Raw genomic sequence first — 27816 nt, 5'->3', positions numbered from 1 at the left:
CCCTTTCACCGGACAGTCCCGGGTCAGCAGAAGGGGCTGGTGCCTCACACGGAAGGGCGTTAGTTCCCCCAGGTGACCCTTCACGCTCTGCTCGGGGCTTGAGCAGGTGGATCCACCACCGCGCCCCTCCGCAGCCATGTGGTCGGTTCCTCTGGCCAAGAAACCGAAGCCAACCGCGGCCGGGAGGCTCTTCCAGCCCCTGGCAGCAGTAGGTGACAGTGAAGGAAAGCTGACAGTTTTCCCCCAAAAGGGGGAAACTTCTCTCCTAGAAGAGGGAAGTCAGAAGTTACTGTGTGAACAATATTGGTCTTGTGGGGCTTGGAAACATCTTTGTGGCTCCGACAGACAAACTTCTTACCTGCGGGATCGCGCTCTAGCCGCTGCGCATCGTGGCTGCACAAAAAGGACGTTCTCCCAGGTGAGGAAAAGTCTCCCCCCACAAACTGGGCTCTGACCCCCACTAATTTCATCTTAACCCAGTACAAGTCAGCAGCACAAGAACTAAGAAATAAACAGAGGGTATTTCCATGGGAATTCTGAACATTTAATATGGAAAATTACAGAACATCAACACGTTTTTTGCGTGCCCGCGCATCTTCCATGAGAAGAGACGCAGTGACACGCTGACGCTCGGTCGCTGCCAGGAAGCCGTTTCGTTTATGCTTGGCATGGAGAATGAACGGGCAGGAAGCAGTACTGTGAATCCAGGAACTGCCGACACGGGCTGCGGAAGCAGATGGACAATCACACCCGCCTTCACTTCAGGTTCTTAAAGAGTTTGTGAGCAACCTGAAAGGAGAAAAGCATTTGGTAACTCACAGTTTGGGGCTGGCAATCAGCAGGGTGTTACCACGCGCCTCTTGGTTTTCTGGGCCACTAAAGCACACGGCCCCACGGCCCTCCGCTCGCCTCATTGCTTTGCAACAAGTCATTCAAGAAAACTAACAAGCTGAGGTTTCTTACGAAGTTTCACCTCAGGTTAAAAACGTTTAACTTTAAAATGGCAAATACGACACTGAAATAGCAAAGTGTCATTTGCAGGGCAGAAACGATGTGTTTGACTTATTTAATTGTTTAATAGCGTACCGAATCCCAGCTGGAACTGTTATAACAAGGAGGAACCGGACATTTAACAAGAAAAAGCATCAAGGCTCACAGTTCTTCAGCGCTTACTGTGACTGAACAGCTACCACGTCTCACGCTTGAATTGTCTGCACTCTCAGAAGCGCGGCTAAAGGCAGCTCTGCTCCCAGCACCAGCAGGGACGTTGCATCCCCGGGTGCGGCACTTACACAGTGGTCCCTGGCGTGCAAGAAGTCAAAGAGCTCCTCTGTGCACTGCTCTTCCGTCTGGGACCTGGAGGACACCCGCGCGTCGCACAGCTCCAGCCGCTCCCGCGCCTTCACGCATTTCTCCGTCTGCTCGCAGTGCTCACGGACCGTGGTTAAAGGATCCTGCAGACACGGGGCTGCCGTGAGAGCAGGGAGACCCCGGAACGCCGTTTTCCCCCGAGGCCCTTGCTAACGGGGAGCCGCATGTCCACACCGAAGCCCGGCTTCCGGCCGCCTCCCCGCTCAGCTCTGGATCGCAGCGCGGCTGTGGGTGTCAGGGCCCCTTCCCCGGGGCGCTGCAGGGGCTACGGGTCTGCCTCGCCGCCGCCGAGGCCTGCCAGCCCCCCCGCCCCGCTCCCCGCCCCGCGTCTTACCACCAGCTCTTCCTCCTCCTCCTCCTCCTGGCGAAAAAAAAGAAAGCACAGGCGTTACCGACTGCCCGCGGAGCCTCGGCGCGGCCTCTCCCGGCCCGGCCCGGCCCGGCCCAGCCCGGCCCCGCTCACCTCGGGCTCCCCGGCGTGAACGACGCTGTCGCGCAGCCCCATGGCTCCGCTCCCGCCGCACAGAAGGACTCGCCAGGGTCACCCGCCGGAAGTGCCGCTGCCCACCCCGGAAGCGGAAGCGCGCCCGCAGCGCGCTGGGACCGCCCCCAGAGGGTGGTGATTCAGGCCTGGGCGCTTCCCTTCCAAACATGGCAGCTGGCGGCGGCCGCGCCTGTGACCGTCTCAAGACGGCTACCGCGCCGTTCCCGCCCTTCTTTTTGGCCTTCGTCCTGGGGATCGCAACCGTGGGCCCGGATCGGCCTGGCTGCCGCTGCCGGCCCGTCCGGCCCCGCGTAGGGAAGGGGACGCCGCTCGACGCGACCTCCCCAACATGGCCGCCCGCTCCCTCCTCCTCCCAAGATGGCGGCGGCGGCGGCAGCGGCGCGCGGGCGGGAGGCGGGGGTGTCCCTTCCCAAGATGGCGGCGGAGCGGCGGCGCTGAGCGGGGCGATGGCGGCGGAGGGGCCGCGCAGCCTGTTCGCGCTGAGCGCGGCGGCGGTGAGCCGCAGCATGGGGGCCCTGGAGCGGGACGTCTGGGGTAAGGCGCGGGCGGCGCGGGGCGGCGGGGCGCGGGGCCTGGGGCCTGCCCGCACCCTGCCGCCGTCTCCCTCTGGCTCTCCGCAGCGCTGCCCGGGCACCTCCTGCGGGGGCTCCTGCCGCTTCTCACCGTCTTCCGCCTCGAGCGGGCCGAGGGCGCTGCGCGGAGAGCAGGTGACACCGGCGGGGACGGCGACAAACCCTTGGGGGTACCCCCGGGCGGGAGGGACACCCCCCACCACACCCCCCCACCCCCCCACCCGGGAGAGGGGAGCCCCCCACCGCAGGGACCCCGGCCGAAGAGCGGAACCCGCGCTGTGGAGGGACCAGCCCCTCCAGGCGGGAAGTGGGAGCCCCGGGCCGGAGCGCTGAACCCCTCTACGGGGGGACACCCCCGGAGCAGGGTTCCCGCAGCGCTGCGGGCCCGGCTGTAACTTTGCTCCTTTTGAGGACCGACAAAACCTGCCATTTTTTTAACTCCCATCCCTGAAAAGGCGGTGGTCTTCCCCCCACCGCAAAGCACCGTCCTTTTGCTGCAGGGCTCTGCGTCTGTGCCCCCCAGCGCTGCCCCTCTCCTGCCCAGCGCCCCTGCGAGCTCCGGGGCAGGGCACTCAGACGGGGAGAAGGGCTGAAAGCACCCGGTTGATTATTTTTTTTCCCCCAGGCCTCTCGACGCAGCCCATCTGGCGCAAGCTGTGGGACGATGTGATGAAAACTAGGCCACCCAACTCGGAGGTGAGGGGACGCTGCTGGTGGGAGAAGGGGCACGACGCAGGCACCCCGTTTCCGACATCTTCCGTGAGGTTTCGTTTTGAAGCCTGCCGGTGCTCCTGACCTCCGAGCGATTGCTGGCCCTTGTTTATAAGTGTTCGTAGAGCTCAGGGCCAAGGCTCAACCCTGGTATTGCAGTCATTTTGGGAAACAGAGTTCATAAAAGGAACTGTAGTGTACAGCCGCACCCTTCATCTCACAACAGCAAATTTGCCGAAAGAATAAATCCTGTCCTTAGAGATGTAATTCTTAGGGAAACAGAGGATAAAAACAGTATCTTATATCATGCTTACACCTACGCTGGCAAAAAAATATGCTGATGTCTTAGAAAGCACTAGAAAAATACAGAAGACAGTGATTTTGGAAGAATGGTTTTACATAGGAAAACTGAAGCAGCTCCATTGATTCAGCATCGCAAAAGAATTGTTAACAGACAGCTTAATCACAGCCTACAAATAGATGCTCGGGAAGAAAGTTCCTGATGATGTGGTTTTTAAAAGGCAAAAACATGGCTTAGCTTCAAAACACTGAATATGTTTAAATTAGGCCAGAAGCCGGATGAAGAGAGAGAGATGGGAGTAACTCGTTTTTTCAACAAATACACTGAGGAAGGATGTCGAGAACTAGAAAGGTAGTCTCAGCTCTGCTAGCAGTAGGGTTTTTTGGACACCACATTTACCAGGTTAGCAAACAGCAATAATTTAACCTAAAAAGAACGAGAAAACTTGTGGCTGACATTTTGTTAATATGGCCCTGTTGTTTAATTGCAGAATATAACCTGTTGGAGGAAGAAGTTCCTTGAAACGTTTTTCTCAAACGTTCTTCACGGTGTCTTGGATGTTTCCTCTGACTGGCGTCTCAACGACCATCACTTTTCGCCGCTGCTTCACAGCTCCCCACACGTTTCCCAGCTTACCCTCTGCAACATGCTGCAGGGCGCGGTGGAGCTCGCTGCTGAGCACAACCAGAAAGTGCTTGAAAACCTGGCTGGCTCCCTGCGGATCCTGAAGTTCCAGCACCTCCTCTCCTCCGACCAGTCCATCAGGCGTTCACTGGTTTTACTTCTTCACCGGCTGATTCACCATGGCTCTGTCAGCCAAGTGTCCATGTATTCCTGGCCTGTTCCTGACACGGTTCTTCTCGTTCTCATTTTGAGCATGAGTGCAGGGTTTTGGCGCTCAGGAAATGCCCTCGCGTATCACAGCAGCCCGTGTGGCCTTTGCAGAGAGGAGGACAAAGCCCAAAGCCAGAAGTCAGCACAAGAGCAAGCAGAGAGTGGCCGTTACGATGAGAAGGAGTGGAGCAATGGTGAGAACCAGAAGGGATCCCCCAGGGCCCCAGAGGAGGCTGGTGCAGAGGTGAATGGACACGGGGCTGATGCTTGCCTGAACTCTGTCCTCTCCAGACCGAGAAGTCCTCCTCTGCGAAACCAAGCGTGTGAGGAGGCAAGCAGCAAGGTGCCCTGTGACCACACCAGCATTCAGGGAGGATGCATCTCAGACCAGCTGTCCTGTCACCCCGTTCTTCGAAAGACACGCAGACGGCTGAAATCTGCAGTGGGGAAGAAACGTCGCTGCCTCAGACGAAGCAGGGGACCATATGCTGACCCAGAAGACCTGTATGATTTTGTTTTTACTGTTGCTAGAGAGGATAATTCAGGGTTACTTGATAAAAACAGCGCTACAGAGGGAGAAAACGCTGAGAACTGGCCTAGTTCCTCCCCAGGATCTCCATGCACTGGCCATGCTGGCTGTAAGAAAAGAGGAGGATCTGCTGGGATCTTTTCTCTGAAAGCTGCTCACCGCTTCCGAAGCGTGTCCACTCTGGAATTGTTCTCCATTCCTTTAACTGGGGAGACATGTCGGACTCTGAGTAACCTGCTGAGCTCCTGGGTGTCTTTAGAAAACTTGGTTCTGTCTTACAACGGTTAGTGGTGTGAACAGGTTGCTTCCTTCCAGCCTTGGTCTGATGGTCTGATTTATTTCCCAGGTTTACCCTGATTTTATTTTTACTGGAACAGGCATTGTAAGAGTATTGGTACCCGATCTTGAGAATGGCATCAGTAGAGATGTTTAATGAGTGTGAGGACTTGTTTGAGGGAGAGAATGGGGCCCGTCTGCCCCAGAACAGCCCTCAGCCTTGTGCTTAAACACCATCCAGAGAGGGCAAAGGGAAGAGCCAGATCTCCATCTCCCATATACAGTCTAGCTTAAGAACGTGTGGATAAAGCAGTCTGTGAGTTTAGCCTTTGACTTAGGTTGCTTGGCCGTTGGTGCAGCTCCAGCTGCGTGTGCGTTGGTGTCTGTACAGGCACAGCTAACACCTTTCTGTGCAAATGCTGTTCCAGGCCTGGGTGCTAACATCTCCTGCATCCTCTCTGGGCTCCGGGCCCTCTCCCGCCACTCGGACTGCCACCTCCGCATGGTGCGTGTGAGCGACGTCTTCTCCCACATGCCTTGCTTGGAGCTTGTTCGCTGCATCCTGAGTGCCTTTCCCCAGCTCCACACGCTCTCAGTCAGCTTCGACCTCAAAAACCAGCTGGAGGGGAACAGGCCAGAGGGCAATCCAAGCTGCAGTGAGGCAGAAATCCCAGGTAGGAATCATCATTCTGAATGACAACCAGGACGTGGCAGGCAGATAGAGCTGTAAAAGCTTGGCATGCAGATTTGAACTCTACACTGTTACAGTGATGTACAATTAAGCAATTACAGCCTCACCTTTCTGATTTAGATGGTGTCGCAGTTTGTAATTTCCAGTCTGTGACACGCTCTGTGGAGCCTGAGTCTTGCACAAAGCATTTTATTGCTGTAAGCCAACTTGCTACAACATCAGCTTTGTACAGGGCCAGTCATAACCTGCTAGCAGTGGCTGTCCACGCAGCCCACAGGGAGCGTATCCCACCAGATCTGTAAATTGGTTGGGAGCTTCTGCTTTGTCCATCCTATTGACTGTGAGGCTCTAAGCCTTAGAGGGACCCTTAAGCAGAGGGAAAGCATCTCTTGATCATCACAATACCACAGGTGATGGCAAACCATTGCCCAAGCCTCTGGATTACCGCCTGGGAGCTACAGCAGTGTGTCCTCAGCTCACAGGTCTCTCATCACCCTTATTAGCCCTTGAGCGACCAGAAAAGCAGTAAGCAAAGCCTGAGAAAGTATGGAGTGGGGTCAGTGAAGAGCTGTGCTCTGGGAAGATACTGACTGGTTTGTGCATAAAGAGTCACCTTTTCTCAAGCATTGTTTCACTGCCAGAACGCAGTAGAAATTGGTGGCTCTGTGTTCTGGCAGGAGTCCTGAAATGAGCCTTAAGTGATTTACATTACCATAGTTCTGAGTTGAGCTCTGTGAGGCAGGGCACGTCGCATAGGCACTTTGTACCAACCTAAATGATAGTCAGGTCAGGCACACAGACTGCTTGCTTGCTCTAGGACCTAGCTATGTTGAATACGGGCACTTCAAACCAGGCTCTTTCATTGTTTGTTTTTCTTCCCTTAGAGAGCTGCCTGGAGCAGCTAGAGATCCGATTCCCCAGGGAACTTCTGCACACCGCGTTCCTGCTGCCAGTGCTCAAGGCGTCAAGGTCCCTCCAGCAGCTGTCCCTTGACAGCGCCACACTGCCCTGTTCTCAGGAGCTTGGGCTCCTTTTGGAGGCGCTCAGAGGTACTCTGCTAACCTGTAGGTAGCATCACTGTGACAGAGTAGCTTCCTTGCTGTGATCTTCCATCCTTTAGCATGAAGCCAGCTTAGGTGGGTCCATTTCTTCAGTGTGGACATCCTTGAAGTCTCCTGAGAAAAGGAAATGGATGACAGCCATCCCACTTTCTGTGCTGAGCATGTGAATGATCCTGCACAGCAGGATGGTTCCTTTTTAGTCACCCACAATCCAGCACAAATTATCCACAGTCCAACTCGGTTTCTGGGCGTTAGTTGGTAGTTGGGTCAGGGTCTTTTTATCCCAAGGACGTACAGTACTTTACCTGAGAACTTATTTTGCTTTTAGAGTGTAATCCAAATTTGAAGAAACTGAGCTTTCATGATGTGAACCTGGCTGAGCACCAGAAAGAAGTTCTGCTTTTGCTTCAGGATCCTGTCCTGCAAGGTACAGTAAACTCCTGGGTGCTGTTGCTTGGGAAGATGCTGCAGGTGGCTGGTTTTGGCTGGCTGATATGTAAGAAGTGATCTTCAGATGTGTAAGGTTTAGCCAAATGTCAGTGTCCCTGGAGCAGATCTGTAGCTGTTGGCAGAGTGGGAATGTGTCTGGTTCTTTGTGCCAGCAGGGCAGAGAGAGGAGCAGCTGCAAAGCTGGCGTATGCTGCAGAGAAGAGTCCATAGTCTTGGCTATAAAACAAAAGATTTTTAACCTGCAGAGCACATCAGCCTTTAACTGGATCAGCTGGCAAAGCCACTTCCCTGGCTGTGATCTCTGCTCTCTTCTTGTGACAGAGCGGCAGTGCTGTTGTATGCAGTCCACTGCTGGGGAAGCTTTGTTCTTGCATACAGATTAAGGGCTGGAGCTGTCTGCAGGATGTAATTATGGAATAATGAAGCGTGCAGGGAGTACTAACATGTACCGTCAATCCACTTCTTCCATAGAAATCACGTTTTCCTTCTGCCGGCTGTTTGAAAGCTCTACTACTGAGTTTTTGTCGGAAATAATCAATACAGTGAAAAGAAATTCATCTTTGAAGAGCCTTAAACTGCCTGGGAATCGCCTTGGTGCGTACAGGGAACATTGCTATGGGGCCTTGACCTTAGACCAGCTCTCTTGGAGATAACTTTAGGGTTGGAGTTAGGACCATTGCTAGCTGATGACCTCAGTGCTGAACTTAACACATGCATGAACAGAATGGATTTAGTTTACAAAATAAGGAGCACTGAGTTCATTCTTAAAGGCAGAATTTCAGTTGTGTTCAGCAATGTACCAAGAGCCCAGGTGCTGTGCGGGCGTTATGGTTGCTTTCCTCTGCAGCAAATGCAAGTATCAGCAGGACTCCAGATTTGACTGAACACTGATCTGTTTCAGACTCTTTAACAGGAACAGATCCAGCAGCAGATGCACTGCCTCTCATTCAGAAGCACAGGTTTTGCCCAAGTTTGGGCATCTTGTGGCTTAAAAGCTGTTGGCAGCCACTAGAGGGAGGGGAACAAGTAAAGGAAGGGTTTGTATCAAAGAAGTGGAACTGAATTTACAGAAATGATAGGCTTTTTGGATCACAGGCCAAGTAGAAATGTTTGAGAAATGAATTTCAGGTAAATCCAGAGCACTGTTTTCTGTTCTCTTAATTAAATGAAACGGGAAAGCTTGGGGTCACCTGAAATATACCCGATTTCTGAGGTTTGAGTTTAACCCTGTGCTATTGGTCATTTTTAAAACAAAGCTGCATATTGACTTCTCAAACAAAACCAGATTTTTTCTAGTGAAACAAACTGCCCTATCAGCAAATGTTTCCATTGCCTTGAACGCAGTGCTCAGTGGGGTGAATTTGCTTTAGGCCACTGAGGGGGACAAACTGAGGGTGCAGAGATGAGCCCTTTGTGCTGCGTGCACATGCTTACAGTCTCCTTTCTGCACTATTATCCCAGCCCTGTGGCCATTTAAATACTTAAGACAGTTCCCGGTTTGCATCTAACACCCCCATTTCTCCCCTCTTAGGGAATCACAGGCTGGTTGCCCTTGCAGACATTTTCTCTGAAGATTCCTCATCTTCTCTTTGCCAGCTGGATGTCAGGTATTCTGCTGCTCTAAACACACTGAATTTCTTGGGAGGGCCAGAGCTGAACTGGGTACAGACAGCCCTAGAAGCCTGAGAATGGTTTTATTCCTTTCTCAAGGGAACGTGTGCCCAAGAAAAGCTTAGAGAAACGCTGCAACGGGCACATACATCATCAGGGACCTCCAGCATCTCTGAGGCATCTCGCTGTCCCTTATTTATAAATGAGTCAAGCTCCATTTTAAAAACAGCTTTGGTTTGCTGCCCCCTTGGGAGGCTGCTGCAAGCCCTTCCTGTGCTGTAGGTTAGAACTAACGTCCCTATGTACATTTATTCTTAAGCATCAGTGTTAATAGCTCTGTTCCCACTGCCCCTGCATAGCGAGAGAATGCTGTCATTGCCCCTGTCAGATCCTGTGAATGCCTCTGCATTCCTTTCATCATCTTTGGTCTTCAACCTGAACTGCTGCTCTCTTCTTAAGCCTGAATGGCCATAAACATAGGTAGTAAACTTCATGAAGCACATGGAGGGTGGCATTTCTGCAATACTAACGACTGTTTTGCTTGACTTCCCCTCGCCCCCTTCACATCCTAATGCCTCAAGTTGCTGAGAGTACACAGGCTTGACAATTTATTTAACCATGGCCACTCCTTCGGCAGCCTTGAATCCTGATTGTTACTGTGCCTCTCACAAGATTTAAGTCCAGCATGCAACTTCATCTTTATTTACACATCTATGCAGGCGAAATGACCTTTTAATCTCCTAGAAACACCAGGACCTGACACATGCTCTCCAGATTTCCTCAGAAGGAAGAGACAAATGATCACTTACTGCTGAGGCTTGCACTGGGACCTGTAGGTTAGGCCAGGCCCCTTGGTCCAGGCAGTTGACAGCTGCTATGAGACTGCAGTACTCCCAGCACTGCTTAGCCAGCAGCTTGGGTCCAGCAACATTTTAAGGCCATAGCTGGGTCTACTTAAGTCAGTAGTAAGGAGGCCAGGATGAGTTTAACTTGTCAGTGGTCACCACCTTAGTTTTAGAAAGCTTCCGTCCCTTCATATTGCAGTACTTCAGTTTTGTTTTTCATCAAAGTGGACCACTTACACTTTGTATTGCTGAAGAAAATTGTACTTTGCATTGAAACATCCTCAAGTACCTGTGCTGGCAGTTACTAGAAGGAACAGTAATTTAAACTGCTCAAATTATAGCCTAGACTCTTAATGACTTTTTTTTGTCCTTCTTTCCCTGGAAAGCTCAAATTGCATCAAACCTGATGGGCTCCTGGAGTTCACAAAGAAGCTGGAAGGCCACATCCAGCAGAGAGGGGGACAGATTCAATTCACGCACCTCCGCCTCTTCCAAAATTGGCTGGACCAGGATGCTGAAACAGCTCAAGAAGCACTTCGGCGTCTCAAAGCTGTGTGCAGTGTGGTCAACGACTCGTGGGACTCCTCCCAGGCCTTTGCTGACTACATCAGTGTCATGTGATGGACATAGGAGCAGGAGAAAACCGATCAGCTTGAACTAAGCATTTCAGTCCATGGCCAATAAGATTTATTTCACAGCACAGATGGGGTTTTATTCCCCTGGTTCAAGCAGTATACAGTTGTTCTTGTCACTTTTTTATTCATTTGAAGAAGGGGTACCACAGTGAAGTGACACACAAGAGCATGTGGATCAACAGCTGTATTTCCAGGTGATTTAATTCTTAACCATCTTCTCAGTTTGAATATTATAAGTGGGACAGATATCAAATGAGCTGCTGTGACTTCTTGCAGATCTCTGGACAAGCAGTTATTTATTTCACTGGGTGTTGTTACAAATTTCATGTTGTTTCAGCCAATGTCTCATCAATAACTATCTCCATCATTGGAGAGACTCAAAAGCCATCTGGTTATGGTCCTTGGCAACCAGCCAAGGTGACCAAACCAAGGTGACCTTGCTTTTGAGCAGGGGCATTGGACAATATGACCTTGAGGTCCCTTCCAACTTCAACCATTCTGTGACCTGTGAAATAAGAACTCCTCCCTCTACTTAAAAGGAGTACAAATCAAGCTAAAAAAGCCCCCAGTGTTGACCTTTTACATTTGGAAAATTTTACTTTATAAAAAAAAAAAAAATTCTTTATGTACTAAGTAGCCTGCTGTTTATTTGCAATCATGTTGCCCGTCTGCAGTCATTTTACAGAGGTTTTGAATAGTTTGTTCTTTTGTAACATTTTTATAATATAAATATAATTAAGACCCATAATGTACCAAAGTGTGAATTTTATTACTGGCTTGTATTATGATCTAATTAAAACACTCTGCTAGATCAGGGGATCCTGCCCATAACAAAGCAAGTGGTTTTAGAAATGGAGTTACCTTAACAAAGCCTGATTTCCTACTGCCTGCATCATCTTTCAGGCCAGATGTTCAACATACAAGCTGAAATTTTTTTCCCTTGTACAAATCCTCTTGTTGCTGAGTAATCACAGCAAGGTTCACATTTCACAACAGAAATGGATCCTGCAAGTTTCTGATCAGCAGCTCTAAGCCATAGCTGTCAAGGAAAAAACACATGACTATGCACATCAAGTGCTATAAAACTGCAGGCTTAACTTATACCTGAAGACAAAACCTGGCTGAGTAGAAGGCACAGATACAAACAGCATGAGAACCAGTGCTGAATCTGATCAAATGCACAAGGTCCAGTCCTTCCCAGTTCCCAAAGGGCTGTTTTTTAGGCACACAACACAACAGCAGAGAAAAAGCCATGGACTCCTTGCTGTTTCAGTAGACTGACCAATGCTAAGGGCCTTCCAGCCTCAGAAACCACGCTGTTCTGCTATTCCACAGCCACACAACAATCCAGCATGTACTGCTACCCACTGCCCCTTTCCTTGAAAGGGATTAAAGTGGGGTGGACTGCCACAGCAGCCTGCCCTTGCCCCCACAGGGGACAGTAACCTGTTAGGGAATCCCTCGCTGCTCCTCATGGGAGTGATGATGAAAGGTGAAGGTGACGGCAGCATCCCATGCAGCCTTCAGCACGGAGTCCTGCAGCCCCCGTTTATCAGCACAGTGGTTCCACTGGGAGAGGTCAGAGGTACAGTCGGACCCTTCAGGAGGGGGCCGTACTTGGTGGCCGTTCACACAGCGACGACACTTGATCCTGGAACAGAGCCAGCGCAAGGTCAGTGCAAAGTTCCTCCGCTGCTTTAGCATAGAGGTTGTTTAATGCAGCCCAGTAACATCTGGATTAACTCCCCTTTACCTGCAACACTGCCAACTGGATTTTCAGATAGGATTAATTACTACCACATTTCATTTAAATGCACAACCACCTGGCATGTGCAACAGATAAGGAATGACTCACATTTTGGAAACCCTGGGGCTCTCTGTTTCTAATGGCACTCCCCCTCCACGTTTGGCCATGTGGATATGGTCCAGCAGGACCCAGAGGAAGTTCAGGAGGAGTTTCCCCTGAAAGGTAAGGGATGTTGCTTAGAGCAGATCTCGAGTGAACACCCCTACTGCTAACACATTCTTAGCACTGCATCAGGCTTCCCAAGTTCAAGAGAGCACACCATGCTCCAAACCACTCCATCCTGGCTCCCGCCATGGCCACTGGGTTGTGCTCAGACTGTTTTGGAGATGCCCTACTGAGCTACCACATAAGGAGACAAAGAGCAGCAGCAGCCCTGCCAGCAAAGCTTGTTGCCATGCAGACAAGATACCTATAAGGAGCTAAGCTTCAGTCAGCTTAAAATTAATCCTCTTCACTTCTTGCCTGAACTAAGAGTCTTAACTTTCACAGTGAAGCATTTTCCTGCACTCCCTGTCCTCTTTCTGGTGGCTACAATACCATGGGTCTCAGGGATGGGGGAGAAGGGCAGACAATGGAGAAGAGGATTCTTTTAGTCCCCAGAACAGCACTTGGGTTGGCCTCATGAATTCTTAGCAGATGGAGTAGCCCTGGCAGTGGAAGCAGCTCAGCATTTGGAGATCACAAACCACCAGGAGGAGAGCAGCAAGGAAGGACCAAGTTGAGCTTCACCAATTTGAACAGCTCTGATCAATTTCTTTCTCTGTTCATTAGCTGTAGTATTTCACAGCCTCCAAACACAGGCAGCAACAAGACAGTTTGCTCACTTGTCCAGCCAGCACAGCTTTTCTATGACTACAAGAAGGGAGGACAGCAAGGAAGCGCTCATCTCCAGGTGGTTAACAGCTTCAGAAGCAGAGAGGGCCTCTCTCTCTGAGCTTCCTCCTGCTGACTGAGGAACCCCTGAATCAAGAGACCAATTGTGGAGGGTTTTTTTTGCTGACCCCACCCATAGTCATTCAGTATACTCACTTGTCATGGGTGTCACTGGTGGTGGTCTCATTCAATGTGAAGAGCTCCTTCAGCTCCCCAAGGGAGAAGTGCCTTTCTACATCCTGCTCTTCATCCACCACGCAGCTGCTGAGGGCCTTCTTGTGGGTCTGGCGTTGGAATATCTTCTCCTCTATGGTCCCCGTCTACAGGAGAGAGAGTCAGAGATGAAGCACGGTTGGGACACTAGTGTTAAAGGAGCCCTGCATTGGGAAAGTGTCACAGATCAAATGGCAGTAAGCTGTCAGGACCTTTTAGTGCCCTGCCAGACCAGGAGAGATGACAGGCAAGTTTTACTAGCTGCACTCCAACCACGTCCTATTTGGTTGCTGATCTAATCCAGCTCTGCTTCTTTTGTCTTTTGCCATGGCTACAGGAATGGATCCAATGGAGATATGGATGAGGAAGAGGTGGAGCTGCTACTTGTGGCTGGAGCTCACACACTACACTAGGTTGTGCTGACAGGAAGGAAGCTAAAGGAGCTGAGCAGCTACAGCCACGCCCTGACAAAAACAAAAACAAACAAACAAACAAAAAAACCCACCACCATGACCTCCCCCAAAAAACAGCAACAAGGGCTAGCCCTGGGTGACACCAGCATCAGCAGTATTCGCTGGTTCACCCACACACAGATCAGTCACACCCACTGTCTGGAGGGAGATGAGATATGCAGAAGTCCAGTATGCTACATTTTTAAGGCAAAAATCTAAGAGCAAAATATCTGTTTTGCAAACATGTAATACAAAGGAGGGGGGTGGTTAGTCATGGTTTGCAAGTTTCCTAGTTCTAAAAGCAAAGGAGTTCCCTGCTTCCAGGTGCAGCCAGGTCAGAGAAGAAGTGGAACACCATAAGGAAGAGATGGGCAAAGAACATCTGTTTTGTCAAACTAAAATAATAATTGATCAAGGAACACAAGCTTACAAAAAAAAAAACCCCAACAAAAAAACCCCAACAAAAAACCCCAAACCAAAACAAAAAACCCCACAGTCTGAACTAATGAGAGGTGAAGGTGAACAAGGGCAGAGGGAACATTTCTGAGCAGCAATCACTACTGGCACTGCTGGATAAAGTGTTACAGTAGCCCGAGAAGACTAGTCTCCTTTGTGCTTTTCCTTTACGGAGCAGCTACTCCACCTGCTAACTGGCAGCCCCATTCCAAAAGCTGCTGTAATTCTGGAAATGTACTTGCTGTTTATAAAGTACACGTACACCCAACCAAAACAGACTGCAGCCTGATTGAAAAACAGCAACTGCAGCATCAGACACCCCATGAAATTAAAGAAGTCAGATGCCTAAATGACTTCAAAGGAGTATCTTATCTGGAAAGCCACAGTTGTTTCTATTTCTCAGAAGCCAGTCACCATTAGAAAGAAGGCCTACAGTAACGACCCTCCAGCTTGAACCTTCATGGTTTTCTACGGCAACACATCTAAGGGTGGGAAGCAATTAAGTCCCAATCAATTCTGGTCACCAACACAAAAGAGTTCTTCCCTGGTCCCAGTCACAGCAGCTGCAGTCTGGGCTGGCACCATGAACTCCATGTTGAGGAGGTAAGAGGAATCAGACTCACTGAAAGCAGTCGATAGATGTAGCATGTCTTCTTCTGGCCATCCCGCCACACACGAGCCATGGCCTGCTCATCGTTAGCTGGATTCCAGTCTGGGTCGAACATAACCAGTCTGTTAGCCCCAATCAAATTCAAACCGCAGCCACCTGCTTTGCTGCTTAACATGAAGATAAACTCAGGGCTCTGTGGAAAAAGGCAGGCTTGGATTAAGCTACAGAGGCAGCCATACTTATACTCATAGCATTCAGAACTGGCAGGAGAGCTGCTCACATCTGGCAGGTTCTACTTACCGAGGGGCTGTTGAATCGCTCCACAATCTTTGCTCTCTTTTTAATGGACATAGTGCCATCCAGCCGGACATATAAATACCTAGAATATACAGCACTTACTACAATCAGACTGCTGTGACCTTTACAGCATCCTACTTGAAAGAGAAAAATCTTTCACAAACAGCCTTCGTGAACAAGGGCCTGGGCTTTAGGAGCTTTTGCAGACAACCAGAGCTTTTCTGTTGAGTGGCCCCAGTAGCCAAAGCACAAGCCACATTAGTTCCAATTCAGGAACATCCGAGGTAAAAGACAGATCACAAGTTTCTGCTGATAGAAACTTTAAAAATAGTCAGTTTCTTTTACAGTGTAGGCTGCAAGTACAGTCTTGCAGGATTAAAATGAAGCCTGAAGACAAACCTTCTGTTCCTGCAGAGCTTTTCAAATAGGTCCAGTGTCTGAGTGTAGTTAGACACTAAAACCACCTTGTCATTACTGGTGCTTTTTGTAACAGCAAGGATGTAGTCCAAAACCAGCATCTTTCCTGGATAAAAAGGAAAGAAGAAAGCTAGAGCAGAAGTTCCCAAATTCCAGACCTTGGAGAGGCCCTTGGTAAGATGCTAAATACAGTCTCATGGTTGCCTGTGTTAGGCAGCACATTTGTACTGTTGAGTTCCACAGTACCTGAAAGCTGGGGCTCCACAGATTTGGTGCTGTAGCCAGCAGGGAACAAGTCCAGGGCTCCCATAAAACCTTCTTCCTCTTCCACACACTTATCATGGATAAGAGCAGGGTCTGGAGAACAGACAGAGCTCACACTGCAGAGTGCACAAGGGAGACAAAAAGACCTCCCCACCAACAGGGCGAAACCCAAACCATTACATGAGTGGAACAACTCACGATTGCAGAGCTTCTTCAGGGAAGTGATGGAAGAGAGAGATGACACACTGATTTTGCCCTCCTTCAGCTCCTCCACTGGCTTGGCTTGCTTCAGAAAGTTCTTATACAGCTCAGCCTGCAGAGGTGTCAGCCTGAAACAGAACAAGAGCTCTGCAGTCTCAGCCTGCCCCCAAACCAACCCCATCCTTCCTCCTCCCCCTACACAGTGCGTTCCTTTTAGCTCTAGTGCTCAATCTTTTAGCTACAGCAGGGACAGCCTAGAACTGCCTCCAAGGCTGATGACAGAGCATTAATATCTCAGCCCAGAGCAGGAAAAGAAGCTTGCAGATACTCTGCACAGCCCAGGGCTCTGCTGTACAGAGCTGCCCAGAGCACACCAGCTGCCTGGCAGAACCACCAGTTGTGGGTTGTCCATCCCTGCATCAGGAGGAAAAGCGACATATTGCCAATGGCTACAATCTCGTTCCTAGAGGGAAGCAGTCACCATAAGCATTGAAGGGATTTTTGCAACTTTGTAGTCGTTCCTGTTGCTCCTCCCTTTTCCCAGGCACAGTACAAGCTTTTTGGTACCTGCAGCAGACCACCTGCTCAATCTTCACCGGCAGGTATTTGGAGAGGATGTCCGAAGTTCTTCGGATTAAACACCTGCACGGAGGGAAATGAAGATCAGATGCTTGGATGACATTAAAACTCTGTTTTATCAGTATTATTCCTCACAAGCTCAAAGCCCCTTTGATATCTAATCTCCAAAAGTCTGTGACAGTCCAACACATGGCAAAGGCCAGACACCCACCATCCACACTAAGCCACACTAAGAGGCTCCATCAGCCTATGCTACAGAGCCCAATATAACCAACTGTCTGTGAGGCTTCCAGATTTGGTTCATGAGATTTGGAGGGATCAGGCATGATTCCACTTAACAGAGCCCAGTCCTTACAAGAGAAACCCATCTCTTCCTCAGACTACCAATGGCATTCTCAACTTGAGCTACAACACACCAGTGGCACAGAAAACAAACAAGGACAGGATTTAACCACCACACACCATAGACACAACCCAAAGTACAAGCAGGCAGCTCCCCACATAATAACTTAGTAGCCATCCTCAGCCAAGATGGGTTCATTGTCTGGCCCAAGATTTCAGCAAAGGGCATATCCTTCGGGGCTCTGGAAATGCCCCATGGAGCGCTTCTACTACACTTCAGAAAAGATGGGATGGACTAGAAAAAGTGCTGAACTTAGCAACCAGAATAAGAAAGAGGAGCAGAAACCCAGTTCTGCCAGGAAACATTGAAAATATGTTACAAAACCTATAGAAGACAGACAGCAGGGAGACGTGACAGCCCCAAAATCTGTCAAAGGCTGTTAAACAAAAGAATAATCTAGTCTCCAAACCCATAAGCAGTAGGATGAAAAGTAACAGGCTTAAACTGCAGTAAGGATGATTTATGTTACACATTAAGAGCATTTTCTAACTGCAAAGACAGTGATGCCCTGGAAAAGGTGTCCTGAGGAATTTGTAAGGTTTTCAGTGCTGGGTGGGGGTTAAGTAAGGGATGGTTTAGGTCTAATACCTTCTACCTTGGGACAGCAAGATGGATCAGATACCTTCTCCAGGGCGCTTCCAGCCTTAGCCTATGACTCCATGTATCTTTGCATCACTGTCTCATTTGTAATTCCTACCAAATTCAACCGATTCATCTGTTACTACTTATGTGTTTCATCTTCCCTATTTGTGTATCATGACTGTTGCACAAGAAAGGAAAGGACACAGACCTTGACACAGCCAGGCACAAGCATTCCTGAACACACTTTTACACCCCTTTTCCATCAACTATAAAAAAAAACAAATGCACCTCAAGAAGGAATAAGCTCTTCTCCTCCCAACCTCTTCCTTTCTCCTAGGCTTCTGCAAGCTGACCTGAGTCAAGGCAGGTCTGTCTCTACAGAGAGGCTGTACTCAGTGTGAAATTCAATTTACCATGACTATGAACTGCAGGATTGTATTAGTGATGGCTGCAAAAGTTCAGATTAAAAAAGAAAAAGAAATGAAGACACCAGCAATGCTGAGAATTCAAAAGAGTCTCTAGTAAGAGTTCTTATAGAGAGACAAGAGATTGCCAACAGATGTGGATAAATTGGTTGTATTCATGAATAGAAAAGAAACCAGATTTAAACAAATACCAAAAATCAACCAAAGAGAAATAAGACAGCATTTTACATCACAAAGGTGCTTCTTGGGGATCAAAAGTCACATCTCTGACACTAGTAGTCTAATCTCATTAGCCCTCCAGAGCCAGTGCAGCTATGAAAGTGTGAGCTGGACTCTTTTGTGACTTGGGCAATCAGCAGCAAAACTGAGCAACATTCCTTATACTCTTTCTGTCTGCCAGTCAACATCTGGGCTGGATGGGCCTCAAGTCTGACCCAGCCTACACTGTAGTTATGTTAACACAAATAAAAGAATGCTGCCTGACTGTTCAGATCCCGGGAGAAAACAGAAACTTAAGAGTCAAATGGTGATTCAGTATCTGAGTATATTTGCTTGCAGGAGACTGCAGCTAATTGCGCCATTTCAATATGCTATTTTTCAGACTAAAGCTACACGCTATGTAGATTTCTTAGGCAATAAATACTTGCACAATCACTTGCTGAATAGACGTAACTGGCAAGAGAATTCATTACAGCTACAACTGTAATTTCGAAAGATACCGGTGTACACCAAGGGTTTATGCAAAAGCTCTGCAAAGAGAAGAGGGATGAAGTTCACCTGTTCACAATGCCGATCAGCTCTTTAAGCCTCTCTTCTCCTTTGTGTCGCTCAGCTTCACTTGCATCCGCATCTCTGCCTTTCAAGATGGGAATTTCAAAATGTCTTTTAAATTCCTGTGCAGTCCCTGTACAAAACAGAAGCGAAAAGGTGACAACTACTACCAAATAACCTTTAATCAGTACCCGACAACCCCAGTTATCATACCACAAGCACGGGGCCCAGCAGATAAAACAAACTCTCGCCTGTCAGTATGATTTGTTTTCCCTTCTAGCCAGGAGAGATTCAAACAAGGCAGGCAAATCTGTACAACAGAAAATCATTCTGTATTCCAACAATAATCCACTGCAAAGGTCACACAATTTTAGTTAAACCTGAGTCCAGTCAGGCATGTACTGGTTTTGCTCACATTCCAGCTATACTTTTACTCCCAGATTTTGCCCTTGCAAACAACAGCACAGGCATTACGTGTGCCTGTTCCAAAATTATCTGTAATCAGTTGCTTATTACTGGTCACAGGCTGAAAGTGGGAAAAATCACTACTGCATGCATGCAATTTTGCTGGCAGTAGTTACAGTATTAAGCTCATCTTGGAAAGAAAGAACTGGAAGTACAGGGAGACTAGTCTTGCCCAAAGTAGAGGTCAAGTGTGCAGGGGAAATCACATCAGCTCCATGTAATAACTACCTAAAATTGAAGCACATGGGAAAACCACATGTAGAATATCTACCACCCCATTCCATCCTTTCCTTGAGAAATCCTGGGGGCAGAACAGCTGAACAGAAAAAGATACGGCCCAAACGCTGCTTGTAAGACTAAGAATCTGATGAGTGGTGTTTAACTAGGGTTGTGCGTGCACTAGAATTAATGAGAAGCCTCTTGGACTGGATGCCAAACAATCTGAGACAAACATGGGTGAAGAGATACAGCAACAAGGAAATGATTTACAGATTGTTTTATTTTCATTCCTTGACAGAAAAAATGACCTCTCTTGACAAAGACAAGCTGCTCCGCACTGGAAAGCAGTAGACCTGCTCCTAACCCAGTGATGCAGGAAAGGATGCAAAGACTACTTTGCTTTTAAAATGAAAACTGAGCTTGCGGACATAAGCAGAGCATAGGAGCCAGAGACAAAATATTTCAGTCTGCTACCAGCAATTGTAGAAGGTGTTTGACCCTGAAAACTCACATTAATCAGTATCTCTCCTCCAGACTCTTTTCTTTCTATCTCAGATAAGTTAAGCCCATATTCACAGGCCTCTCCCTTGCCTTAAAAAACAAGAGCAGTCTTAAGTCCAAATGCTAGACATCACCCTCAGCTGTCTCAGATGATCTGAAAGTGGGATGGCAGACCACCAGAAATTTGGGCTTTGTTGCCTAACTCTGCCACAAGGTACACCATTCCACCTTGCACCAGTCACTTCAACCTCTTGTGCCAGATGGATACAAGAGAGAGAGAGCAGGGAAAAGCTGCCTCACAGGCTGCCTCTGTACTCAACACAGAGAACATGTCACGTCAAACCCTCCTCTCCATGGAGCCTCTCCTACAAAGACATCATTCCTGGCTTAGATTTCTGAATTTGCTATAGCCTGGGAGTGTTGTGGGAAGTACCATTACAAGCTGGCTCTTCCTGCCCAGCAACTCCTACAGTATCTCCAAGGGCTTATTGTCAGAGAAATTCCTAGCCTACATGGACATTTCGGCTGACCAGTATAGCTACACAAAGATCAGCCATGTAGTACTCAGGGTTATATATTCATTTTACCTTAACCATTAATTCCCTTTTCAAAACACCTGTTAGACTGGTGTACTTTAAATTACAATCTTCTTGAAACAGAGCTCTGATGATATACAGCTTCTAGAACAGGGAAGCCTGATCTAGACTTTCTGGATACAAACTGAAGGAGAATAAGTCTCCAACCTGTACATGACCTTTCCTCTCACTAATGTCTTGGTTGCTGCTTTCACTGGCACTGGTAGCTAGGGGAGGCCTTGCCAGCAACTTCCCCCTCTGTCATGTCTCTCACGCATTCACGTCTTACCTAGGATGCCCGAATTGACAAAGTGCACCAGGCTGAAATATTCAAGCAGGTCATTCTGAATAGGGGTGCCCGAGATAAGGACTCGTCGAGGTGTATTTAAGCTGTTGAGAGCCTGGTATGTTTGGTTTTCAGAGTTCTTCAGTCTATGGCCCTTTGGAAAAAGAAAAAAGGAATGAAGCTGATAAATCCAGTGGCTCTGATGGGAAGCAGCTTGGAGATCCTCATCAACACTGACATGCTTTATCTCCCACAAGGCATCTCACCACTTTCCTGGTGAGTCCACTACATTCCTGGTAGTGGACTAAGTGTTGTATGTATTCATCTGTTGTGACAGACTTATTTCAAAGGCAAGAATCTGGTGGGAAACCTGAAGCCATTATGTGAGGAAACATGACATTACAAGCTTCTGAGACTAGGAACATCTGAGTCACACCCAGGCAAGAGAGCCTACCATGAAAATAACCACCAACCACATGGTCTAACTATAAGAACTGTTTCCTGGTCAAAGACGGCGAAATTTTCAACTACCAACACTAGGCACTGAACTCTAGACCAGTAACATTGCATCACCAAAGGTCAAAATCACAAGCCATTCAGACCACCTATATCCAGGGCTGCCAGGCCTTTGCACACTAATAAAGAGAGGTTCTGCACCTCTTACAGGGGTAATCTGAGTACAGGCCACATTTCCCATGCCTGGGAAAAGCAACTTTATTAGCATCTGAGAGCCATGCTGTAGGACAAAGCATAAGTGATGAGATGCTTTTTAAAAGTGTCACTGCTTTTAAAAAAAAATACACTGCAGAGCTGAGTATTTATTGGGAACATACAGAAGACACAAGGCCAAGGACCTGCATTCCCAGCATCCCTAGCTGCTGGCCCCATCCCAGGGGCACTGAGAGGTGTGGGAGTTACATTTGTGAGGATGCTCACTCTTTTTAAGCTCTTCTCAGCACCGTTCTAGCAAATACAAAACCAAACCACTGGGTGGCACTGCTATTTAACAAACCCCCTCTAACTGGCAGTGGAGGACACCTCAACAGTGGCTAAGGCCCCCAGCTTGATGGTTTCAAGGAGGCGGAGGGCACTTGTTTTATTTTGTCCTTCAGAGCACCTCTGGCTCTCCCTACCTATAACCACAAATAGGGAACAATACATGAAAAAACCACTCCATTTCAGCCATGTGAAAGCAGAGCTTGACAACACAGGCTTGGCAAAGCTAGATCCAGCAGTCAGCGAGCAGGGAGTCAAGCCAGGTCTGTCTCTTCCTGAACAAGAAACACTTGAGGTAACTCCTTGCCCAGCTCTCCTACCCCTGCCCCAAGCAGGAGGCTACAGAGAAGGGAAGAGAGTCCTGCCATGGGAGTGCCCTTCAAATTCCCTCACAAGCATAGAGTAAGATGGCCAGATAAAGTGGCTGACAGCAGCCAACACTACACACAAGAGCATGCACAGAATCATTTAGGTTGGAAGAGACCTCAGGAGTCTCCAGTCCAACCTCTTGCTCAAAACAGAGCCAAGTTAAAAATTACTGGGCAGAACATGAGGCCAGGCCAAACAGAAAGTACCTCTCACTTTAGCAAAGACAGACGCAAACAAATGAAAACCAGATCTGTAAGCCAGGGCACTAGCATCCCAACAGAGTAAGGCCTCTTTCAGAGTCAGAGAAAGGCAGCAGACCTCCCTTCTGCTACATATTTCACACTGAGAGGACCCTAGTAGGTGCCCCCACCCTGCCAGGACCTATGAAGTGGCCACAGTTACCACCCCCTGGATTTTCTTCATATCTCAGCTCTTGACAACACCTTCTCTTGTTCAGGCTCACCCAGTATGGATGAGCTGCTTACCCAGCACCTCTCAAACACCAGAATGGGTACTGTCCACAGCTAAACTTTGTTTCCCACTGCCCTCCCCCCTTTTAAGAAAGCTGAGCCAGTTTTGCCTGGATCTCAAGAAAACATCAGGAACAGATTCTCCTTAAAGATTCCCCTGTACCTCATCACATATGACCAGCCCAACACTGCCCTTCTGTAATGCCTCGGCATGGAGTCGGAAGGTCTCATAGGAGATGATCAGGATGGGTGAAGGCACTCGCAGGCCACGCTGGTTCATAAAGCCAACTGCAGATGGAAAGGGGGAAAAGGAAAAAAAAGAGGGATGAGGAAAACTAATAGAAAAGGGTTCAAGCTCTGTAGTCAAAACTTTTGCCTTAAAAATCTAGGAAAACCTGTCTGTTTCAATTACTCTGTAGCATCCCTTCCACGCACGTATACCCATGCTCCCTTCCCCACAACTGTCCCCATTTCCATCCCCCTCCCACCTCTGCCCACTCCTTTCCTGGCTTCTGGCTGAAGCAAAGAAGAGGCACTGGGACTGCCCTAACTTAAGCACATGACTGGACTTGGAGTATTCCAAAAGATCAACTATTACCACGCATGCAAGGGCCTGATCTAAACATGTTAGCGGAGAGACTTTCATCAGTCTCCAGAGCTCTAATGACAGCTCAGAGATCTTCACATCAACTGCTGTAGGCTTCTTCCAATACAAGATTTTGACCTAAGCCAGCCAACCACACCATTTGCAAACAGTTCTGTACCTAGTTTACGGTCAATCTCTTCTTTGGAGCCTCCATCAATGGCCAGCGGCTGGATCCTTCCCCCCAGCCATTTCTCTACTTCATTGTACCAGTTTCTCACCAGGCTGGAGGGAGACACCACCATGGCTTTCTCGATTTCAGGCTTGCAGTCTGGACTTTGCCGGAGAAGCGTCCACATGAGTGTGATGCACTGCAGGGTTTTGCCCAGTCCCATTTCGTCTGCCATGATACAGCCATGACTCCCAGGAATCCGACGGCTCGTCACACAGTCCCAGAGGAATTTCACTCCCTGCCAAAAAACTATTCTCTCAGAGCAGGATGGGGACATCAGCAGAATGACAACTTCATTACAGCTTCATTACTGCAATTCACAGGACTGATACTACAACAAACAGCAAACCTGTGTAGCACACCCCTAGGGACATGCAGTGTTCTAATGGGATAGAGGGAAATCACCTGAGATGCAGCTAAAATACAGCCACATCCGGTTTGGAACAGCATTACTGGTGCCAACATGTACCTCATAACATGCACGAAATCTTAGTACATTTTAACTGTACAATTATAACTAGCTTCCTGACATGAATTCCCAGAAATTTCTACCCTTGGCTACATCAGATAGGCCCAGGCCATCAGCTAACCTGCACCAATCACTGCAAACAGGTTAATCATCTTAACACCACCCAATTAGATAGTTTTAAAAATACAGAATCATAGAGTGAGCAGAATTGTTTCTGCTGCCTGATTAACTCCCAGAATACCCTCAGCAGCCCTCATCACTTCTGCCTAGAAGCACAATGACTCACCTGGGGACTCAAGGTCCAAAGCAGATTTAGCTTCAGAGAAGACACAGGACTGAGGTTATAGCCCACGTCACATGGTGGGAGAAGAGCTCAGCCCTGCATTAGGCTCTGACACATCACCAAGACAGATTAAAGGGGGGGGGGGGGGGGGGGGGGGCAGGGGGAGGAAGACAGACAGACTCTGCAAAATGTTCCTCTATCATGTGATGATAGAGTGTCAGAGAAAAACAGGGCATTGCCCTGGGAATGTACAAGCTCCCTGCATTGTGCCAACAGAGCAGGGAGGGAGGGACACAACCTAAACACACCTGGACATAGTCACCCCTCTGTGCTCCACTATCTAGGGCTGGAAGATGGAGCACCTTCACTTGCACTTTCAAGTCCTTTTCTTTCTTTCTTAGGCCCTTAACAACAGGTTAATGAAGTTTATTTAAGCCAGTTGAACAATTACGAAATACATTACTGACTAAAAGAGTGCATTTGACTGGGGATCCACTTGGGCGACTTCCCAGCAACTGGGCAAAAGACATGACAAAGACAGAGAGAAGCTGTACAACAGTCTGGGAGCATCATCTGAATAAAGCAGCACAGGAATCTTAGCAGGCAAAGACTTATTAGTTAGACTGGAACAGAGACTGCTTTATTAGAGATACCTAGCTGTCAAAAACACAGACAGTGTGCCTAGGACACCAACATAACTAACATTACTTGACAAAAGCACCAGCAGGCAGTATCTTACCCAAAAACACAGTGCCTCCAGCTATGTAGCCAGAGTCGAGCATTACACTGGGTCACAGGTTCAGTACCAACTCTGAGATAAAAGTACAAGCTAGAAGCAGCCTACAGCGCTCTCAGAGCCATCTGAGATCTCCCATGCACAGACACATCCAGCTTGACCTGCTTAGCCTGCAAGATCAGCAATTACAGCTTCCATCTGTGCTGCCTCTAGGCTTAAATGATAATACACTGCATCTGTGATAAACTTCAAACTCTCCAGATACCTACATTAGATATTTGGAGATTAGTACACACTGGTTCGATATTGTGATGTTACACATATTTACAACATAAAATGTTTTTTGGCACTCTCCACTGGTGAATTCCAAGTCTATGTAGGTCACGGACAGCTCATACCTACAAAGGGTAAACTCTGAATAAAACACAATGAAGTAGGAATCTACTCCACACTGTGTTGGGAACCATGGTACCAGAAAGAAGAGCTTCAGTGTTTCCTGGCTCAAAGACTACAGATCCAATTAATTCTGCTGACCAGCAAAACAGTGGTGGACAGTCTGCCCTGCCCAACTCAAGATTGGGCTGCAACGTAATTTATTGTAACTATATCCCATTACCTTCCACACTGAGTTCCACTCAGCAGAGCTACATCTCCAGACTTCAAGATAAGTAAAGGCTGGACTTTCAGCCCTGATTCTGCAAGATCCCATCTCCCTGCAGAATCTGGTCCTTTCCCAAGGTATCACTGGTGACACAAAAGTCAGCCTATGTGCTTTCCTAGACCTGTGCAACCAGTGCACAACAGTGACAGGAACTCCCCAGTTTCCACTGTCAGCTGACCTGACCTACAACCCCACAGAGAACAAGCCTGTGCATTAGGCAGCATCATGTTTAGGCTGGGAGTGCTCTGACCCTGCTGGATCAGAGGCAAGAGAAGAGAAGCGAAAGTTCTTACCCACAAGAAAGGAGTAAATTTCCACATTTTTTAAGAACAGGACTGTTGTAATACTCCCAGCATGTCCTCTTGCTTAACACAGGACAGAGAATATTTGCAGCATTCAGGCCTCTAAGAGGATGGTTAAAACAAGTGTTTCACTTTGCATTTGCAGCACATTAGAGTCTGTTAGACTGTCACAGACTGTTAGTCCATGAGGTCTATGTAGACCTCACAGTTGGTGGGTTACAATTGCAGCAGAGGAACTGCAGCTTTTTGAAATGCATCAAGTCCTCCAGCAATACCCTCAGGTCCCGATGGAAAACTTACTTCTCTCTGATGGGGCCTTAAAACACGGCTGAGGACAGGATCCACCACAACATGGACAGGTGCTTTGTCCCTGCAGGAGGCAGTCAAGGAAGAAGATGGTGTGATTAATGAACTTGGCACAGCATATGTTTAGTTTTTTTAAAATCTCACTGCTATACTGAGGACTCCCCAGTGGCATGAGGGAAGCAACTGCCAACAAGAAAGTGAAAAATGGATTAATTCCGTTTTGAGAATGAAGTCACAGGGGCCTGATCTACAATCTAAAACATCAGTGAAACCATGTATTTGGACTGTGGTTAAAACAAGGGCAGAATGTGGTTCAGAGACACACTTAAAAAGCCATTATTATTTTTCTTCTCTCAATAACAATATTGTAACTGCTTTACTGGAGAGAGGAACCCCTTCCCCTGCCCATGAAGATCCAGCTGACAGCCCTTTTAAGTTGTAACAGCAGCACAGAAGGAACTACTTAAGAATAAAAACCGTTAGACAGCATAACATATGACTGTCAGTCATCTCCCTTTGCTTGTCCCTAGATGCTGATGTTTCCTGACTAACGACTAAGCCATAAGATTTTCTAAGCAGCTTCTCCATGTTTGCATCCTCGTTCCCTGCAACAGGTTTAAGTTTTTGATGAGTGGGAGATGAAACAGCCTGTGGAAGAACGCAAACAATCCAGCATGGGTACGTTCCTTCTTTGATTGTTACCATATCTGAACCAATTCAGAGGCAGAATACTTGGAACCAAACTTCCCTTGATGTTCAGACCCCAGTTCAGACACATTTGGGAAGAAAGCACGCAAACCTACACGTACAAGGAGGTCAGAGCTGAAGCATTTGTGCTAGGTGATGACTCACTTGTCTATTTTCAGCTGGTCATGGGCACTCAGCAGCGGGGGCTCGTACAGAACCAGAGCTCCTTCCTCAAAAGGGTCATGGAGAGGACTCCTCAGCCCTGCCCGTTTGATACCCAGCGCACGCAAGCCCAGTGGCCCTGAAAGCAAACAAAGGCACAACCCAAAGAACAACTTCTTCCTGGAAGAAAGCAGAGCCTTCCCTAAGAGTCTGATTACATTTAGGAACAGTGAATTAATTGGATGCTGGAGTGGAGATGCAGGTACAACTGGTGCAGACAGCAAACCTACGCAGGGCGGTTGTTTGGCAGCACTCTGCCAGCACACGGTAGGTAGCTCCACAGCAGGGAAGAACAGAATGAAAGAACAGAGGCAAAGAAGGAGCAATGGCACTGCCTGCCACATTGGGGGCACCAAAATGGGCACAACTGGGTGCAGCAGATGCCATATATGCTGACACACAACAGCATAAGCTGACTTGCAAGGTGACTAACGGCTTCATCCCAGACCTGTGCCACTGGCATCCAACCACAAGCAGGTACAATGTCTCCCTCAGCTATCTCTGGGCATCGGAGCTACTCCTAGTATCCAAAGATGGTTTTTCTAGGTTTTTGAAAGACAAGCAGGGTTCCAGAATGTACACCTCAGCAGCTCAATAAACACATTCCCACATACAAAGTATATACTGGGTCAAATCCTCTTTTTGGATCACCTAACCCAGACTTAGCCAGAGTTGTATCTCTTATGCAAGGTCAGGAATTGATCTTTAAAAG

The 27816-nt window shown here is 48.3% G+C and overlaps 3 protein-coding genes across 5 annotated transcripts; 1 reads left to right on the top strand and 2 right to left on the bottom strand.

The window, feature by feature from the left end:
- Positions 1-522: 522 nt before the first annotated feature.
- UQCRH (ubiquinol-cytochrome c reductase hinge protein) lies at positions 523-1969 on the bottom strand. The gene is given in 9 exon segments (XM_075508704.1): positions 523-579; positions 582-630; positions 633-683; positions 685-708; positions 710-757; positions 760-789; positions 1293-1454; positions 1706-1732; positions 1835-1969. Coding segments are annotated over 9 exon segments (468 nt in total). The 5' UTR covers positions 1877-1969; the 3' UTR covers positions 523-544.
- Positions 1932-10439, top strand: LRRC41 (leucine rich repeat containing 41). Of its 3 annotated transcripts, XM_075508701.1 has the most exons (11): positions 1932-2410; positions 2497-2583; positions 3074-3144; positions 3951-4488; positions 4681-5106; positions 5528-5773; positions 6675-6839; positions 7180-7278; positions 7773-7895; positions 8833-8908; positions 10144-10439. In XM_075508701.1, the coding sequence occupies exons 1-11, from the start codon at positions 2023-2025 to the stop codon at positions 10376-10378; spliced, it is 2454 nt and encodes an 817-aa protein (XP_075364816.1). In that variant the 5' UTR covers positions 1932-2022; the 3' UTR covers positions 10379-10439. The 3 variants fall into 3 exon arrangements, with proteins under 3 accessions (XP_075364816.1, XP_075364815.1, XP_075364814.1); XM_075508699.1 differs by having other exon boundaries at positions 2008-2410; positions 3951-5106; XM_075508700.1 differs by lacking the exon at positions 7773-7895 and having other exon boundaries at positions 3951-5106.
- Positions 10440-10559: 120 nt separating this feature from the next.
- RAD54L (RAD54 like) lies at positions 10560-26256 on the bottom strand. The gene is made up of 13 exons (XM_075508703.1): positions 26190-26256; positions 23388-23676; positions 22787-22911; positions 20792-20942; positions 18749-18875; positions 16550-16624; positions 15980-16110; positions 15764-15874; positions 15500-15623; positions 15104-15182; positions 14817-14996; positions 13229-13392; positions 10560-12043 (listed from the first exon to the last, which is right to left on the bottom strand). Exons 2-13 carry the CDS (start codon positions 23611-23613, stop codon positions 11842-11844), a joined length of 1695 nt encoding a protein of 564 aa, XP_075364818.1. The 5' UTR covers positions 23614-23676; positions 26190-26256; the 3' UTR covers positions 10560-11841.
- Between the last annotated feature and the right edge of the window lie 1560 nt (positions 26257-27816).

This window comes from Mycteria americana, chromosome 7 (assembly GCF_035582795.1).
Source record: "Mycteria americana isolate JAX WOST 10 ecotype Jacksonville Zoo and Gardens chromosome 7, USCA_MyAme_1.0, whole genome shotgun sequence".
Classification (NCBI taxonomy): Eukaryota; Metazoa; Chordata; class Aves; order Ciconiiformes; family Ciconiidae; genus Mycteria; species Mycteria americana.
The sequence above is the reverse complement of the archived record's forward strand: the minus strand, read 5'-3'. Positions and strand labels throughout refer to the sequence as shown.

What these genes read in the sequence shown, in the direction of transcription:
- LRRC41 (XM_075508699.1), top strand. Translation starts at nt 2,023, where the DNA reads ATGGCAGCTGGCGGCGGCCGCGCCTGTGACCGTCTCAAGACGGCTACC. An exon ending in CCTGGAGCGGGACGTCTGGG is followed by an intron (nt 2,411 to 2,496) that starts GTAAGGCGCGGG and finishes GGCTCTCCGCAG; the next exon opens with CGCTGCCCGGGCACCTCCTG. An exon ending in TCAGGATCCTGTCCTGCAAG is followed by an intron (nt 7,279 to 7,772) that starts GTACAGTAAACT and finishes CTTCTTCCATAG; the next exon opens with AAATCACGTTTTCCTTCTGC.
- RAD54L (XM_075508703.1), bottom strand. Translation starts at nt 23,613, where the DNA reads ATGGCAGACGAAATGGGACTGGGCAAAACCCTGCAGTGCATCACACTC. An exon ending in TGTCAATTCGGGCATCCTAG is followed by an intron (nt 18,876 to 20,791) that starts GTAAGACGTGAA and finishes TGTTTTGTACAG; the next exon opens with GGACTGCACAGGAATTTAAA. An exon ending in ACATCTATCGACTGCTTTCA is followed by an intron (nt 13,393 to 14,816) that starts GTGAGTCTGATT and finishes TCTCTCCTGTAG; the next exon opens with ACGGGGACCATAGAGGAGAA.